This window comes from Ascaphus truei, chromosome 4 (genome assembly GCF_040206685.1).
Source record: "Ascaphus truei isolate aAscTru1 chromosome 4, aAscTru1.hap1, whole genome shotgun sequence".
NCBI lineage: Eukaryota > Metazoa > Chordata > Amphibia > Anura > Ascaphidae > Ascaphus > Ascaphus truei.
The window spans coordinates 316,640,396-316,655,218 of NC_134486.1; the positions used below are offsets into that span (position 1 = coordinate 316,640,396).

The window sequence follows — 14,823 nt, forward strand, 5'->3', positions numbered from 1 at the left end:
ATTTTTAAATGACTTCTCTTTATTAACCAGTCTGGTGTCGTATATCTTTATTAGCGAACCCAAATGATGAACTTCAAGCACTGAATATTTTTTCTATTCATGGATGTTCACTGTAAGAATAACCATCCAGTGACGCACACTTACAGTATTGGTGTACGTACAATGTGAATGTCCGACAGGTCACTAGCGATTCAGAAACTGCAACTTAACTTGGTAATAAAAAAGTTATTCCAATGTGTAATTATTATTAATGGAATCCTCTTTTATAATTAAAAAAAAAAAGCGAGAGGTTTTCAATTTTGTTAGTTAGTTACAATGTAAATACTAGCAGAGAGAGAGAGAGAGAGAGAGAGAGAGAGAGAGAGAGAGAGAGAGAGAGAGAGAGAGAGAGAGAGAGAGAGAGAGAGAGAGAGAGAGAGAGAGAGAGAGAGAGAGAGAGAGAGAGAGAAAGAGTAGATACCTATTTGTACAGTCTTAAATTACTGTGTACATCAGGGATGGGCAACTCCAGTTCTCAAGGCCCCCATCAGTTCAGGATTTCAGAATATCCCTGCTTCAGCACAGGTGGCTCAATCAGGGGCTCAGTCTTCGGTGGGCAACTCCAGTCCTCAAGGGCCATTAACAGGTCAGGTTCTCAGGATATCCCTGCTTCAGCACAGGTGGCCCAATCAGTGGCTGTCTAAATCTGAAAATCTGACCTTTTGGTGACTGGAATTGCCGATCGAAGACTGAGCCACTGATTGAGCCACCTGTGCTGAAGCAGGGATATCCTGAAAACCTGACTTGCTGGTGGCCCTTGAGGACTGAAGATGCCCATCCCCTGGTGTATGGGCACAAACTAAGCAGAAAGAAGTCAGGCTGCAGGAATAGCAGCGAAATATCACACAATGGGCAACATTCTTCATTCTTTTATTCACAGTTGGAGATGTAGTTCACAACCTGAATATATATATATATATATATATCTTATCATAAAAATATGCATACCTGTATACACAATACACTTATATTAGTCAAATGTTTTCTGCAGGCAAATTAAGATTTCCCTTCAATACCAAACAATATCTGAAAGATGTGCTCACTCTGATGCTGTTTGAGGTATTCAAAGAACTGCCCCAGGTCCATATGATAGTCATTCCTGAGCCCATAATCCCCATGTGCAGCAAACATCACTTCTTCAAATGAATGAAACAGCCGCATACCATCTATCTTGCCAGTCACCTCTTTGCTCTCAGTGTGTTTGCAAGAGATGTGTTTCCACTTTGGGTAGCGGATATCGTGCCAGAACTCCTCACACTGCTCCTTCTCGCCTTCTACGCATATCACACCCGGCTTTCCTGACAAGCAGAACCCTGTCAAGTTTAGTCGCTTAGCATAGTCCACAATCTTCTTTCTTAGTTCCTGCCGATATATGTGGTGGCTGTAGATCCACATACGATGGAATGTAGTTACACATTCCTTCATGTCTGATTCAGGCTCCACATGCTGCTTAGCACTTTGTATATAAGAGGTGATGTTGTCCTGTAGCCACTGTACAGCACTAGTGATGCAGAGCTCTCCACGATCCAAAGAACTGATTTGGGACGCCAGGAATTTGTTCAGAAGTTTTTGTTGCTGCCTGTCAAGGGCACTTGACCTAACAAATAGCCGTGGTTCTTCTTGTGGGTAATTGTGAGGTAGTGACACGTGCATCTGTGCTTTTACCTGCAGGCAATAATATTAAGATTACTATTAAACGGCATGTACATCATATGTATTGCCAGCTTTACAACTGCAGGCCGGCATCACATAAATCAAAAAGGTCAGAATTTTCTAATCTGGGTCAGTGACCTTTATAATTGATAATGTATAACTTTCTACATTTCCATCCAGACTTATATACTTCTTCTTAGACACTTGCCAGGTCTTCCAAGCAGGTTATCCACTTCCACAGGGGTGCGCGTGAGATTTTCGGTGGGGGAGGGGTGGGTGGCCCTTACAGAGGCCCCGCGCTCTTCTGTGCAAGGCCTCTGTTAATTTCCTTATCTGGTCTCCGATGGCTTTGGTGATGCTTCTCCATGGCAACACGGCATCAAATGATGCATCGGGTCACGTGATGCCGTGTTGCCATGGCATGCAACATCACATAACCCCACGGCGTCATTTGACGCTGGAGACAAATTAGGGGGGGGGGGGGGACGCAGACTGAAAATGTTGCAAACTCCTCCTCTAGCATATGACAATAACTATATCAAATATCAGCAAATATGTTGGTTCTGTCCAGGGTTCTGAAGTGGCCCACTTTGGCTTGCTATATTGCTAAGGCGATATAGAAAGCCAAAGTGAATACCCTGAACTAGGCCAAAAAATTCAGCCAGGACCTATACATTAATCCCTTAGAAGTCATAGAGGCCTATGCACTAAAGATTCATTAAAAAAATCGGCGGGCCATTTAAAGCACCATTTTTATGAGCGTTGCTATCACGGTATTCAGAAAACCTTCATTACCGGTCATGGAAAAATTCACAAAACGGGGCGAATAGCTGGTGATCTGATGAATGACCCTCTATAAAGGCCTTACCCGGCGAGTTGTATCTGCTGCAGAGAGAGCTGCTCTGAGAGAGCTGTCTCTCCCTGTGCAAATCTCGCCCGAAATGCATGTGTATAAATTTTAATTTTGTTAATAGTTTAGATGAGCAGGTGGTCTCCTGAGCTGAACCGCATTGGTTTCAGCCTCGAGGACCCCCTACTTTCCGAGATACAGGCCCTGTCATGGGGTGCCGGTATCTCCTATGCATTTTATTCCCACGGTCACGTGACGCGGACATTTACATGCATAGGAGATACCGGCACCCCATAACGGGGCCTGTATCTCGGGAAGTAGGGGATCCCCGAGGCTATCCGCTATGGTAATTAAGTTTACTGTAAATGAATTTTTATTGCATAGGATGCATGCCAGGGGTCTCTGGTGCTAATATTAATGGATATCAGCTCCAGAGATTCCCGGCATCAATCCTATGCAGGATTTTTTTTTTTTTTTTTTTCTAAATCCCATCTCGCCGCTTCTCTGCAGGTTTCCAACACCTTCACGCCAACTTTTTCTGGCGTGAGGATTTTGTGATAAAATCACCATTCTAGAGCGGCGATAGGCGTTCATAGCCTAATCACTGCTACTAGAATTGTGCGAGTTTATGAACATGCCGAAAAGCGGCGATAAGTGGCTTATCACCGCTGCCTCGTGATTTTTTTTTTATGAGCAATTTTTTTGGGGGGCGATTCAGTCTTTTATCACCCACTTAACACCGCTTACTGAATAGCATAGCAGTAGGCATCTTGGGCGATAAGTGCTTGATAAGTGGCTTTTGAACGTTTACTGCATAGACCCCATAATGTCCATGAAGGCATGCATCACTGGCACTAAGGTAGACAAGGAGTTGATGCAAACACTTTAATGACCTTATTACCCATTGTATGCCATAAAGGTACAGTCTCATTAGCAAACAATCCAGTTTGTTTAGCCATACTGATAAAATAAAAGATCGACACAATTTATCATGAAAAATATAATACATTGCTCTTGATGTTTGCCAACATATAGGAGGTGTATGAGGACTAAACAGACAGCATGAGAAACAAAATGAACAAATGCTTACCCAAGGATCAATTTGAACAAAAATAGAAAATTCAATAGCAGGTGGAAGGGACTCATGAATTCCTTCCAAATATCGACGTACGCGCAAAACTGACTCTGAATCTTCCAGGATAATTTCCTCTTTAGTGGGGAACATAGAGAAAAGCATTTCCATCTCTAAGAGCTGAAGCTCCAGGCATTCCTTTACAGTGGCGCTCATTGTATTGCTGCACGGGAAGAGGAAACTAGTCAATCTTTGAATATATACATCATTAATGTATCACAGATTTGACCCAAACCTCCTAGTAGAGAAATTAGAAAATAACATATCTTAGTATCTTACCTACATAACTCATTTAAAAGTCAGCTTTGTTCATTTAAATGCAGGGAAATGTGTGTGCAGCAACGTGGCATACGTGTGCTTTACCAATGCTTACTAGTAAATGAGATACGACTAGGAACAATGCTAGCAAGATTATCAAAAACTAACTGCAAGCTTCTGGCTTCAATATGTACTCCTTATGCCTCGAGCTATGGTTCCCTGAAGCAACCCAACGCAACTGATAAATCATAAAATAGAGGAACAAACTAAAAACATTCACAAAGCACAAGACAAATTACCAATGTTATGTAGGAGAAACAAAGCAATCCTTAAGCCATAGGGGAAGTTCCCTTTGAGATAAATATATGTAACTTATCCAAAACAAAACCAATGAACCTTGCAAAAATTGAGAACTCATTTGTATTCTGCTAAAAATGTTATGTTTTTTTTTTATGTGAACATGGTCATTCCCTACTTTTTCCATCACTTTTTGTGTAAATTATTAATTTGGTTTATTACATTATTTATTTATTTATAAAATGTTTTACCAGGAAGTAATACATTGAGAGTTACCTCTCATTTTCAAGTATGTCCTGGGCATAGAGATGCCCATCATGATTACATCCCGCACACAACCTTAATGTAATGCCTACAGATATATGCATCAAATAAACTGGTGAGCACACACTACTTAATAATAAAAACAATATTCATTGCCCTCTCCCGCCAAAAAAGCCAAATACCAAACCCCCCAAATTATATGCAAAAATATTCAAAACCAACACACAAGTTCCCACAATATATTATTGTAGTTTCAACGTAATAGAGAAAACAAAGAAAAACCTGGCGCCAAAAGTTCATTGGATAATCCTGTACTCCTCAGGGGATAAGCACACTTGCTTGACAGGCCATGTAGGGGAAAAAACATAAACAGACACAGATCATGGTGCAACACTGTAGGGTTAAAACAGGTCTACACTAATACACACACTGCACATATAACATAGAGACTCCTAGTGACTATAAAAACTATTTATTAAATAAAAAGAACTATGCCATAAAATGGTATGGACAAATGAGAACACCGCTGGTCATCCAGATGGGAAAAATCAGAGCCCTACTTACAAGCAGCAAGGCAAATACAGGCAATGCAACAAAGAGTCCTTCAGGTGCTGCTGATGTCTTTGCAGAGATGTGATTCCTGCTGCACTGTGACTCTCGTGCTGACCCTCCCTCCAGGGGTTAACAGGAACAATGGCAGTGTTGGAGGCCCGCTCCAAGCAGCAAGGCAAATGCAGGCAATGCAACAAAGAGTCATCCAGGTGCTGCTGATGTCTCTGCAGAGATGTGATTCCTGCTGCACTGTGACTCTTGTGCTGACCCTCCCTCCAGGGGTTAACAGGAACAGTGGCAGTGTTGGAGGTCCGCTCGTGGGGCTCACAGCTCTACTCCACGTGAGGCTGCTCTCCTCACTTCCTCCTCCGGTTACACAGGCTGTCTCAGAGAGTAAAAACAGAAAAGACACAGCGCACAACGCTCATAGTGCATTAAATGATATATTAGCATATACAATAAGGTAAGGTGAGTATTGTGCGTACATCAAAATAATTGAACAAATGCAGTTAGGGATAATGTTACCCAACGCCTCAGGAAACCGGAACAAGTGTCCTCACAGGGGTTTTGGCGCTGGTACCTCGGATGCAGGATCCCAGTAGTTGAAAGGTAAGTATAGAGTCTCTACACAGTTCTTTTACCCACAGGGCACGAGTCCAACGTCTGCTGCTGCCGCATGCAGTTGTTTGCCAGTCCACAGCTCCACGCCGGCTGGATTCTCTCACTCCCCTCCGTGCACAGCACTTCCGGGTCAATGACGTCACCGCGGGGGAGATGGCTGGTATTAGCGCCGTGTAGACTCGATCAGCTCGCGTAATGGGGTGATGGTTAGAGGTAGAGGTTAGGATTGCAGTTCTTGACCAGTCATCCAACGCGTTTCGAAACCCGTAGGTTTCTTCTTCAGGGAAATGAATTGAATTGTAGTATATGCTAATATATCATTTAATGCACTATGAGCGTTGTGCGCTGTGTCTTTTCTGTTTTTATCTGTTAGTTTAGGGGGTCCCTGAGCCCCCCCTCCATCGCAGCTGCAGACGCTCAAATTAAGGTCACGTTATTTTATCTAATCACATTTTATCACGTTATTTTACCAGTAGTTGCGCACCTTATTTTCTTTTCACTGTCTCAGAGAGTGCCAGTGCCCTCCTGTTTTAACCCTACAGTGTTGCACTATGATCTGTGTCTGTTTGTGTTTTTTCCCCTACATGGCCTGTCAAGCAAGTGTGCTGATCCCCTGAGGAGTACAGGATTATCCAATGAACTTTTGGCGCCAGGTTTTTCTTTGTTTTCACTTTTTCTGTTAGTACTGACAGTATTACTAGGCAGCCTTTATATATATATTTTGTACTTGTCACACTGGTGTTTTAGTCTTTAGCGCTTGTTCACATTTTTTCTTTTTCAACGTAATAGAGAAGACAATGTTCTAATAGGAACAGCTGATTGGAATGGTGTATAGGACTATAAATATATACCCGTATCTATGTATAATAATAATAGTTTGTTCCTGTATAGCAGCTCTTTTTACATAGAAATGTGCAGGTACAAGTCCCTGCCCCATAGAATTTACAATCTATGTTTTTGGTGCCTGAGGCACAGGGCGATAAAGTGACTTGCCCAAGGTTACAAGGAGCTGACACCAGCACCTTAACACTGAGCGTCTGCGCGTTACCACGCAGAGACGCCGAGCTTGTGATCAGCTGGAGACCAGTACAGCTGCTCGCCGGCACCAGAGCATTGCGCAACTCTACAGCTGAGACGGCCTAACAGTAGATCAGCTGAAAAGCTGCTATTTTTGAGGCCTCTACGGCCCCCAGGTGCTGCGAGCAGTCTGTCCAGGGACCTGGTGCACCGGGTCCAAACAGAATTACAACATTTGGAGTCGGCAAGCAGGAAGCCGGGTGTGCTCAAACTCCAGGGGCCGGCTGATCAGCTGTTTGCCGTTTGTCTTCTTTGACTTCACGCTAGCAGACTGACGCTTACTCCATATCATTTGTTGTACAGGGATCTCATCCCATAATGCTGTTTTTTATTGCCATATTGTAAGTGGCTGTCCACCTATTTGCATATAAATTCTCTTTTTTACAATACTTCACTATATGTGCTTTTATTTCAATTTCAGGATCCATTTCCATGCCATTCTACAGGGGACTCCCTTCCACATATTGCTAACTTATTATGTAATTAGTTAGCTAGTTTATTTAGCCTTTGTTTATATCCTATATTTCCTAATTTGCGCTGTTTTCTTTATATATATATATAATGCTTATATCACCCCTATATAATGTATTAAACATGGCACAGCCATAACTTCATTGTAGTCCCAAGAAGGCTGCCCTTTTTAACATAACTTCCTTATTTTCATGTATTCATTGCATTTTATAGATTTGTCCCCACTGAAATATTCAATGATTCCAGAATGTGAGAAACACAACAAATTCCCTTCGGATTTTTTTTTAATTATTATTATTATTATTTTTTAAGGGGGGAAACCCCCAGAATCAAATTCCAACCCCCCAAGATTTGCAGATTGCAGGGACACGATGGAGCATCAGGTCAAGTAATGCAATTGATACTGAGGGAGTTATTTTAGATATACCTACCTAAAATTGACTTTTCTTTTTACTCCAATGTGAGTCTAAAGCTAGACTACGGGTAAGAGTTCTGTTTAATAGCGTGCAGTATCCCGCAGGACATAATCAGCTCTAATTACAAAGGTGTGTTGATTGGTCCCCTGGTCTCAGCAGGTAATTGGAATAACTTTCCTGGTTTGTCTCCAGACTCCACGGCCTTCTAATTACACTACTTCTCTGAAAGACATGGTAAATACACAGCCTTTCATGTGACACTTTGCAAGCTGTGTAGAACAACCAGCTTTTTTCCTAAGCAATAACATGATCAGGAGTAGCAACCATTAATTACAATACTTCATCTCTTTCCACCAAACTCTTTGACAGCGTAGGAGTACCAGGTAAAGGTACGGAGTTTATTTGTGCAGAATGTAAAGAGAGTTATTGATGTTTTTGATGTGTATTTGATGTGTATTTGCAAGTCGTGTTGGATAAACTCTGCTTCTTACAACTTCCTGAACTAGTCAATCATTATTTTGTTCCTTCAAAAACAGGACTTTTTCACTCAAATACACACCTATCCCTCCCTAGTGACACCCAAAGCAGTCTTCACTGAAAGGCAATATTATAGCGAATGATCAGAGCATTAACATTATGCATTAACAGGCATTAAAGTGAATGCTCACTGGCATTTGTAGTCATTGTTATTTTTGAATAATCACCCTAAGCAAAGAAGAAAAAAAATTGGATGTAGAGATGACAAGGGTAAATTTACACAAAATACAATATGGAAACAAACCTTTCTTGCAGATAATCTGCAGACACAAAATAAACAATCCCCCCACCCCCCCCCCACCCCCACCAAAAAAAGCTTTACTTACGTACATGTTTGCAGAAGGCCAAATACTATGTGATACCTTACTATGCATATCTTTATACAACAGACGACAGAGAAGCCCAATGCTACATCCAACATGACAAAAATACACAGATACTTATATATTCTCTTGAAAAAGGGTCATTTAGTTTAACCCTTTGGCCAAAGCATTGTAAGCTTGCGAGCCACGACAAGGCAGACCCTGTTCGCAAGTCCTAACACTACCAGATAAAATACTAATATACCTCTATTAGGATTAAAAGTCTCATTTACCTCTATTAGGAGGGAGAAAGACCACATTGGATCTATATCCAGTAGAATGAAAGGACCTAGTATTTTATCTGGTATTGTTAGGACCTGTGGACAGGGTCTGCCTTGTCGTGGCTCGCAAGCTGACAATGCTTTGGCCAAAGGGTTAAACTACTGTAAATGACCCTTTTTCAAGAGAATATATAAGTATTTTACTGTGTATTTTTGTCATGTTGGATGTAGCATTGGGCTTCTCTGTCGTCTGTTGTATACATATGCCACGCTCAATAGCTCTCCTTTTTGACACTTATATACATATATATTTTGTGGGGGCTCAGGGGTTCCCAAAAAGAGCTTGCTGGGGTTTTGTATGCATATCTTTAGCAAAAATCCACTTCAACTTAATTTTCAAAGAAGTACATTTGTTTCTGGGTTAAACAACATTTGAATTCTGACCAAGATGAGTATAATACTATAGAAATGGTAAGGGACACGTGGCAAGAGAAAAAATAAACAACCAATTAAGTTATCATATAAAAATATATTTATATTTATTTCAATTGGACAAAAATAAGCTAATAATCTTACAAAATAAAACAATAATAAACCATGCATCAATACATATGAAGACAAAAAGTCAACAAAATGTGCATAGAAAAGATATACACAAAATAGAGCTACAATATAAAAAATATATACCTGTGCTGACACCTTGATAAAGGGCTACATATTTGCCCGAAACTTCGAGCCTCTTTTTGCCTACCTGTCGGTGTCAGTCTCGTATATATTTTTATACTATTTTGTGTGTGTATCTTTTCTATGCACGGTATGTTGACTTTTTATATGTATTGATGCGTGGTTTATTATTTTGTCTTCCCCCTTTCTTGGATAGTTAGACAGAGGTAGATAGTAAGCCGCAGCCCATACAAATGGCAAAACACCAGGTGAAATGTGATTATTGGGTGTCACAAGCAGAGTCGGAAGGTAGGTACTGATCAGTCAAGTGAAGGCCACAGGTAAGTGCCCTGAATTTGCTCTCAGGCCATTTATCCAAGTGTTACTAAAAGTGGTTGTTTGTCCATTCTTTTGTGGACCATCCAACAGCAAAATAGAGGAGCATTCCCATGTGAAACATAACATATTAAACATAATATTATAATATACAGTAACAAATGAGGATAACACACAGTTAACGATGCATAAACTATTCATTTGAATGGAAGTAAATGCATTGTTAACATGGTGCATCTCACTGTATTGAATAGAAAGGGGCATGAACAAGTATTGTCAAAGCCAAAAAGTATACTGTACATCACTAGCACTCTCCAAACTTTAGCAGTGAGGACATTTCACAGTTTTATTTGCAATATTTTTTTCCCATGTCTCGGCTCATAAGAGCAGTTGTTTCAACTGATCTAATCCTTGATATAACCAGCCTCAAGAACAGCCTGTCAACTTTCAATACTTGTATGTTAAAGCAATATTCCACGTGTTTAATTTAAAAAAAAAAAAAATAAGTTCTGTATTATAAGAAAATACTTGTAGCATTTTTTTTAAAACAACTCTGAATTACATGTTTATGTATTATAATATAACAAGCATTTTTTGTTTCTATAGCAACCATTTAGAAAGTCACATCCCCTTCCTCTTCCGAAACAGGCTTTGGCACGCCCATTTTTGAGCCCTGCCCTCTCTTTAGCAGTGCACCAATTGTATCTAGTCACATGATCTTCCCCACAGAACTTTGCATCTTTGGTCCTCTTCTGCTGCACAGACAGCCATTTAGTGAACTCCCGAAATGAATCTTCGCCAATCAATCACAGGAGAATGGATCGATAGGCAATTTAGCTAATTACTTATCATTGTGTGGATTGTATTGATGCACATATTAAAGGGGATAAATAAAAAATAACTTTAAAAAATGGCAGCTTGGACTGCTGCTTTAACATCCAGAATCCTGAGACCTGAGAGCTTTCACTGCGGATATGGAACCTAGCGGCTAATTCTATATGCGCTGAAGTGAGTGCTCGGGCCGTTTTTATCTGAAAAGCCCTATTGACGTTAATGGGGATTTGGGTCCAAAAACAGACTGAACAGGCACTTTGCAGTATATAGACTTACCCCACGTGTATATAAATGCAGTTCCAATTATTACCACTTTTTAAAATGTTTACTTACTAACGGAACCACATATGCCCATATTACTCAGCAACTTAACTAACACGTTGCCAAGTAAATAGAAGGAACCTCTGTACCCTTCAATATTGAAAGGGTCAGCAACAAATTGTAAAGTACTCAATTTGTAACAAGAAGCAAAGAACATTGTATGCAGAGATGTCGTGGTGGACTAACAATCGCTTAATTTTCACATAGTAACCAATTTTCATATAGTAACACAAAAGATCTAATGAAATATAAACTCCTCTGTTTATTTAAAAAGTCAATAATGACAATAACTGTTTAATATCAATTGTACCAAACACTTGCAATAACGCGGTGGCTCAAGGAGATAATTGTTTGAGTTTTCCCAACAGCACAAATATTTTGATGAACTGTATTCTCATTCAGTATCTATACTTGTTTGTTATTTGTGACCAATAACTGTCATAATAATGTAACTTTGACAGGTCTGATTTCTGTCTGAAGATGTACTGTACTGTATGCACCTGCCACAACTCCTGCAAGCAGCCAAAACACATGCAATGGTGAAGAGTTAAAAACCAAGGTTTGTGCATTCAGATTCCAGAAGTGACACTGACAAATCATTTTTGCATTGTATATTTGTACACATTTTTAGACCCTTGTCAGATAAACTAGCACATTAGCAAAAACTGCCTTAATGAGAGACTGATAAATGAATATTTTAATCTCATACACATTTATTTGGATTTGATATAGAAAATAATGCTGTTGGCTCCAGAAACGCCAAATGTATATAGATATTGTATATCTGCTGGTGCCAAAAATATATACTCTTTTTTTCACGTTCTTAATTTGCACAGGACACAATGGGCCAATATGACTACTAATCCCTCTCTCAGCAAAGTCAGCTATGAATGTGGCAACAATATCAGTTGTTTTTAAACCCTCGCTTTATATGTGTAGCCAGGTATCCCCGGGCTACTAATCCTCTACCTAACACGTAAATCCTGGTACCAACACAGGCAGTGCTAGGGTTAAATCTGCCCGTACTTGCTGCAGTAGACAACTCCCTTGAGTGACAGGGGGGGGGGGGTGGGCCTAAGGCCTAGGTACTGCCCTATCAGGGGCTCAGACCTAGGACTCCCCCCTGGATACAAAAGGGGATGCAGCCTAAATTCTAGTGTGTTCTGTGCAGAGTTGGAAGTGAGGAGCCAGAGCTCTGGTTCTCCTTCCTTCCCCTCCCTCAGTGGAGTGGGATCAGCTACCACATATTCCACCAGAGAATATGGGAGCCAGGGATAGACCTTTGGGGCCTCAAGCCCTGGGTGTTGAGTTCAGGGACTAAGAGAGCATCAAGCTGCGAGGTGATCTTCTGCTGGGTTATGTAGGGTCCTGTGGGAGTGAGTCTCTCTTGCTGAGAGTATGCTGTGATGTGTTGCTTATACTGCTGAGAAGAAATAAACACAAGGTTGCTGTTATATACTCCTGCCTGAGGCTGCAGTTCTTCAGGGAGGCAGTGTGAGTGTTTTCCACAGGGGACTGCACCTATTCCTATAGGCCCTGTGGGAATGGAGGTGCTGTACCAGTGAGACAGAACCACCCAGCACTGAAAGCCTGTCCTGTTAATCCCAAACAACACCGGCGGATGCTCAGGGCCTTCCTGTGAACCAACAGGTAGCACTATCACCAGGTAACCGCAGGAAATCTCCCTTAGGGTGGGGGTAGATGGGTTTCATAATAATAAAGTACAGTGGTATACAGATGTGTACAGTATTCTCATGTTGTTCATAGTCCAGATGAGACTCCACCAGTTTACACACTGTGCAGCTGTCTGCAACTTCTCAAGCAGAGGCATCTGCTCTAGCTCTGCATACACTAACACACTACAATCACATTTTATCATACATTTCCTTCACCAACTCGCTTGACAAGGGCTCCCCCAAACTGCAGACACAGAGCTTACCAATTGGAGTCCTTTGCAATGTCTTATAAGCTGCAAACAGAGGCAAAGTCATCGAGCTGCGTCCTCTCGTTACTGACAGTCTTTCCGGTGCCACATGGCAAGGGCACCAGCGCCATCTAGTGTGCAAAGGATGGGTGGGACCTTGAGGAAGTACAGCAAAGCCTGCAGACGGGGCTGCAAATTATAGTACTGTATACAGATGTAGAAAGACTTTGTCTCCTGAGCCGCTGCTGTAAATGCTTAAAACCGCGGATCCGGAGATGGTGGGCACCAGGTGCGTGCCCTTGTCCATGCTTCCATCTCCGACCCCCCGCAGTGATAATCCTCTGGTACTGGGCCGGGTGGCTTGCTACAGATGTATATACAGTATTTGGTTTAGAGGCAATCCAAGCAGCACTTAAAATATATATTTTGGGAGTTTTATTATAGGCAGCCTTTAATTACCTTTATTGAAGACCAAGGGGCCTATGCAGTAAGCGTTCATAAGCCCCTTATCAACCACTTATCGTCCAAAATGCCTACTGCTATTCAGTAAGCGGTGATAAGTGGGTGATAAAAGGCTGAATCGCTCAAAAAAAATTGGTCAAAAAATCACGGAGGCAGCGGTGATACGCCACTTATCACCACTTTTCGGCATGTTCATAAACTCGTGCAATTCCAGTAGCAGTGATTAGGCTATGAACGCCTATCACCGCTCTAGAATGGTGATTTTATCACAAAACCCTCACACCAGAAAAAGATGGCTTAAAGGTGTTGGAAACCTGCAGAGAAGCGGCGAGATGGGACTTAGAAAAAAAATGCATTTTCCTGCATAGGATTGATGCCGGGAATCTCTGGAGCTGATATCCATTAATATTAGCACCAGAGACCCCTGGTATGAATACTATGCAATAAAAATTAATTTACAGTAAACTTCATTACCATAGCGGATAGCCTGAGGGACCCCCTAATTCCCGAGATACAGGCCCCGTTATGGGGGGCCAGTATCTCCTATACATTTAAATTTCCACGTCACGTGACTATGGGAATAAAATGCATAGGAAATACCGGCACCCCATAACGGGGCCTGTAACTCGGGAAGTAGGGGGTCCTCGAGGCTGAAACCAATGCGTTTTAGCTCAGGAGACCCACTGCTCATCTAAACTATTAACAAAATTAAAATGTATACACATGCATTTCGGGCGAGATTAGCACAGGGAGAGACGGCTCTCTCAGAGCAGCTCTCTCTGCAGCAGATACAACTCGCCGGGTAAGGCCTTTATAGAGGGTCATTCATCAGATCACCAGCTAATCATGACGGCAGCAAAAAGGTAAGTCCACCACTGCTCTTACCTCAGTCTGCTTTTATAGTGAGGTTACCTCTCCCAGGCTGTCTCTCTCCTCCCTGGCAGTCTCACTGCCATTGCTGACGGCCCCTGTATAGACGCAGCCCTTTATCCTACTTTCCCCTCTTCGGTCTTTCCCAGCGCTGCTCCCACAGCACCAACTGCCTGTTTCAACTCTCTGCCCAACCAAATGCAAACTGCCATCTCTAGAACCCTGCGCTGGCAGCGGCTTCTCTGAAGGCTCCATGAACAGCAGCTGCAAAGTCTTTGCCTCCTCTTGGGCATTACAACTGGTACTGACGTCATGGAAGTCATCTGGGCCATTTGATCACTGCACAAGCCCTGGTGCTGGAGAGTCCATGGTACACTGGTGCTGCGGGCATGGAGTGCTTCTTTCTAGCACAGGCAAGTAGGTCTAACACTGAGCACCATATACTGGACAAAAGATTCCTATTAATGCACTCAAGAACTAACTCTGGATAAGCGCTATATACATTAATGGCACTATATAAATAAAGACATACATACATAAAAGTTAACACGTAATGAATCTTTATTAAATGGTTTGTTTAAAAAGAAAATAATTTCTCCTGAAGAGATGACCTCTGATCTGATGATACTGAGGGACCACCTCTGTCTGCTGGACGCTACCAAC

General features: G+C 41.8%; 1 protein-coding gene across 6 annotated transcripts; it reads right to left on the bottom strand.

Annotated features, from left to right (window-relative positions):
* Window positions 1-893: 893 nt before the first annotated feature.
* Window positions 894-14,363, bottom strand: RWDD2A (RWD domain containing 2A). Of its 6 annotated transcripts, XM_075597927.1 has the most exons (5): window positions 14,176-14,363; window positions 12,844-12,959; window positions 7,646-7,852; window positions 3,633-3,837; window positions 894-1,704 (listed from the first exon to the last, which is right to left on the bottom strand). In XM_075597927.1, exons 4-5 carry the CDS (start codon window positions 3,828-3,830, stop codon window positions 1,036-1,038), a joined length of 867 nt encoding a protein of 288 aa, XP_075454042.1. In that variant the 5' UTR covers window positions 3,831-3,837; window positions 7,646-7,852; window positions 12,844-12,959; window positions 14,176-14,363; the 3' UTR covers window positions 894-1,035. The 6 variants fall into 6 exon arrangements, with proteins under 6 accessions (XP_075454042.1, XP_075454043.1, XP_075454040.1 ...); XM_075597928.1 differs by lacking the exon at window positions 12,844-12,959 and having other exon boundaries at window positions 7,646-7,847; XM_075597925.1 differs by lacking the exon at window positions 12,844-12,959.
* Between the last annotated feature and the right edge of the window lie 460 nt (window positions 14,364-14,823).

Coding starts and splice junctions, on each gene's coding strand:
- RWDD2A (XM_075597926.1), bottom strand. CDS start 3,830: ATGAGCGCCACTGTAAAGGAATGCCTGGAGCTTCAGCTCTTAGAGATG. Junction 1,705..3,632: donor TTGTTCAAATTGATCCTTGG/GTAAGCATTTGT, acceptor TATTGCCTGCAG/GTAAAAGCACAGATGCACGT.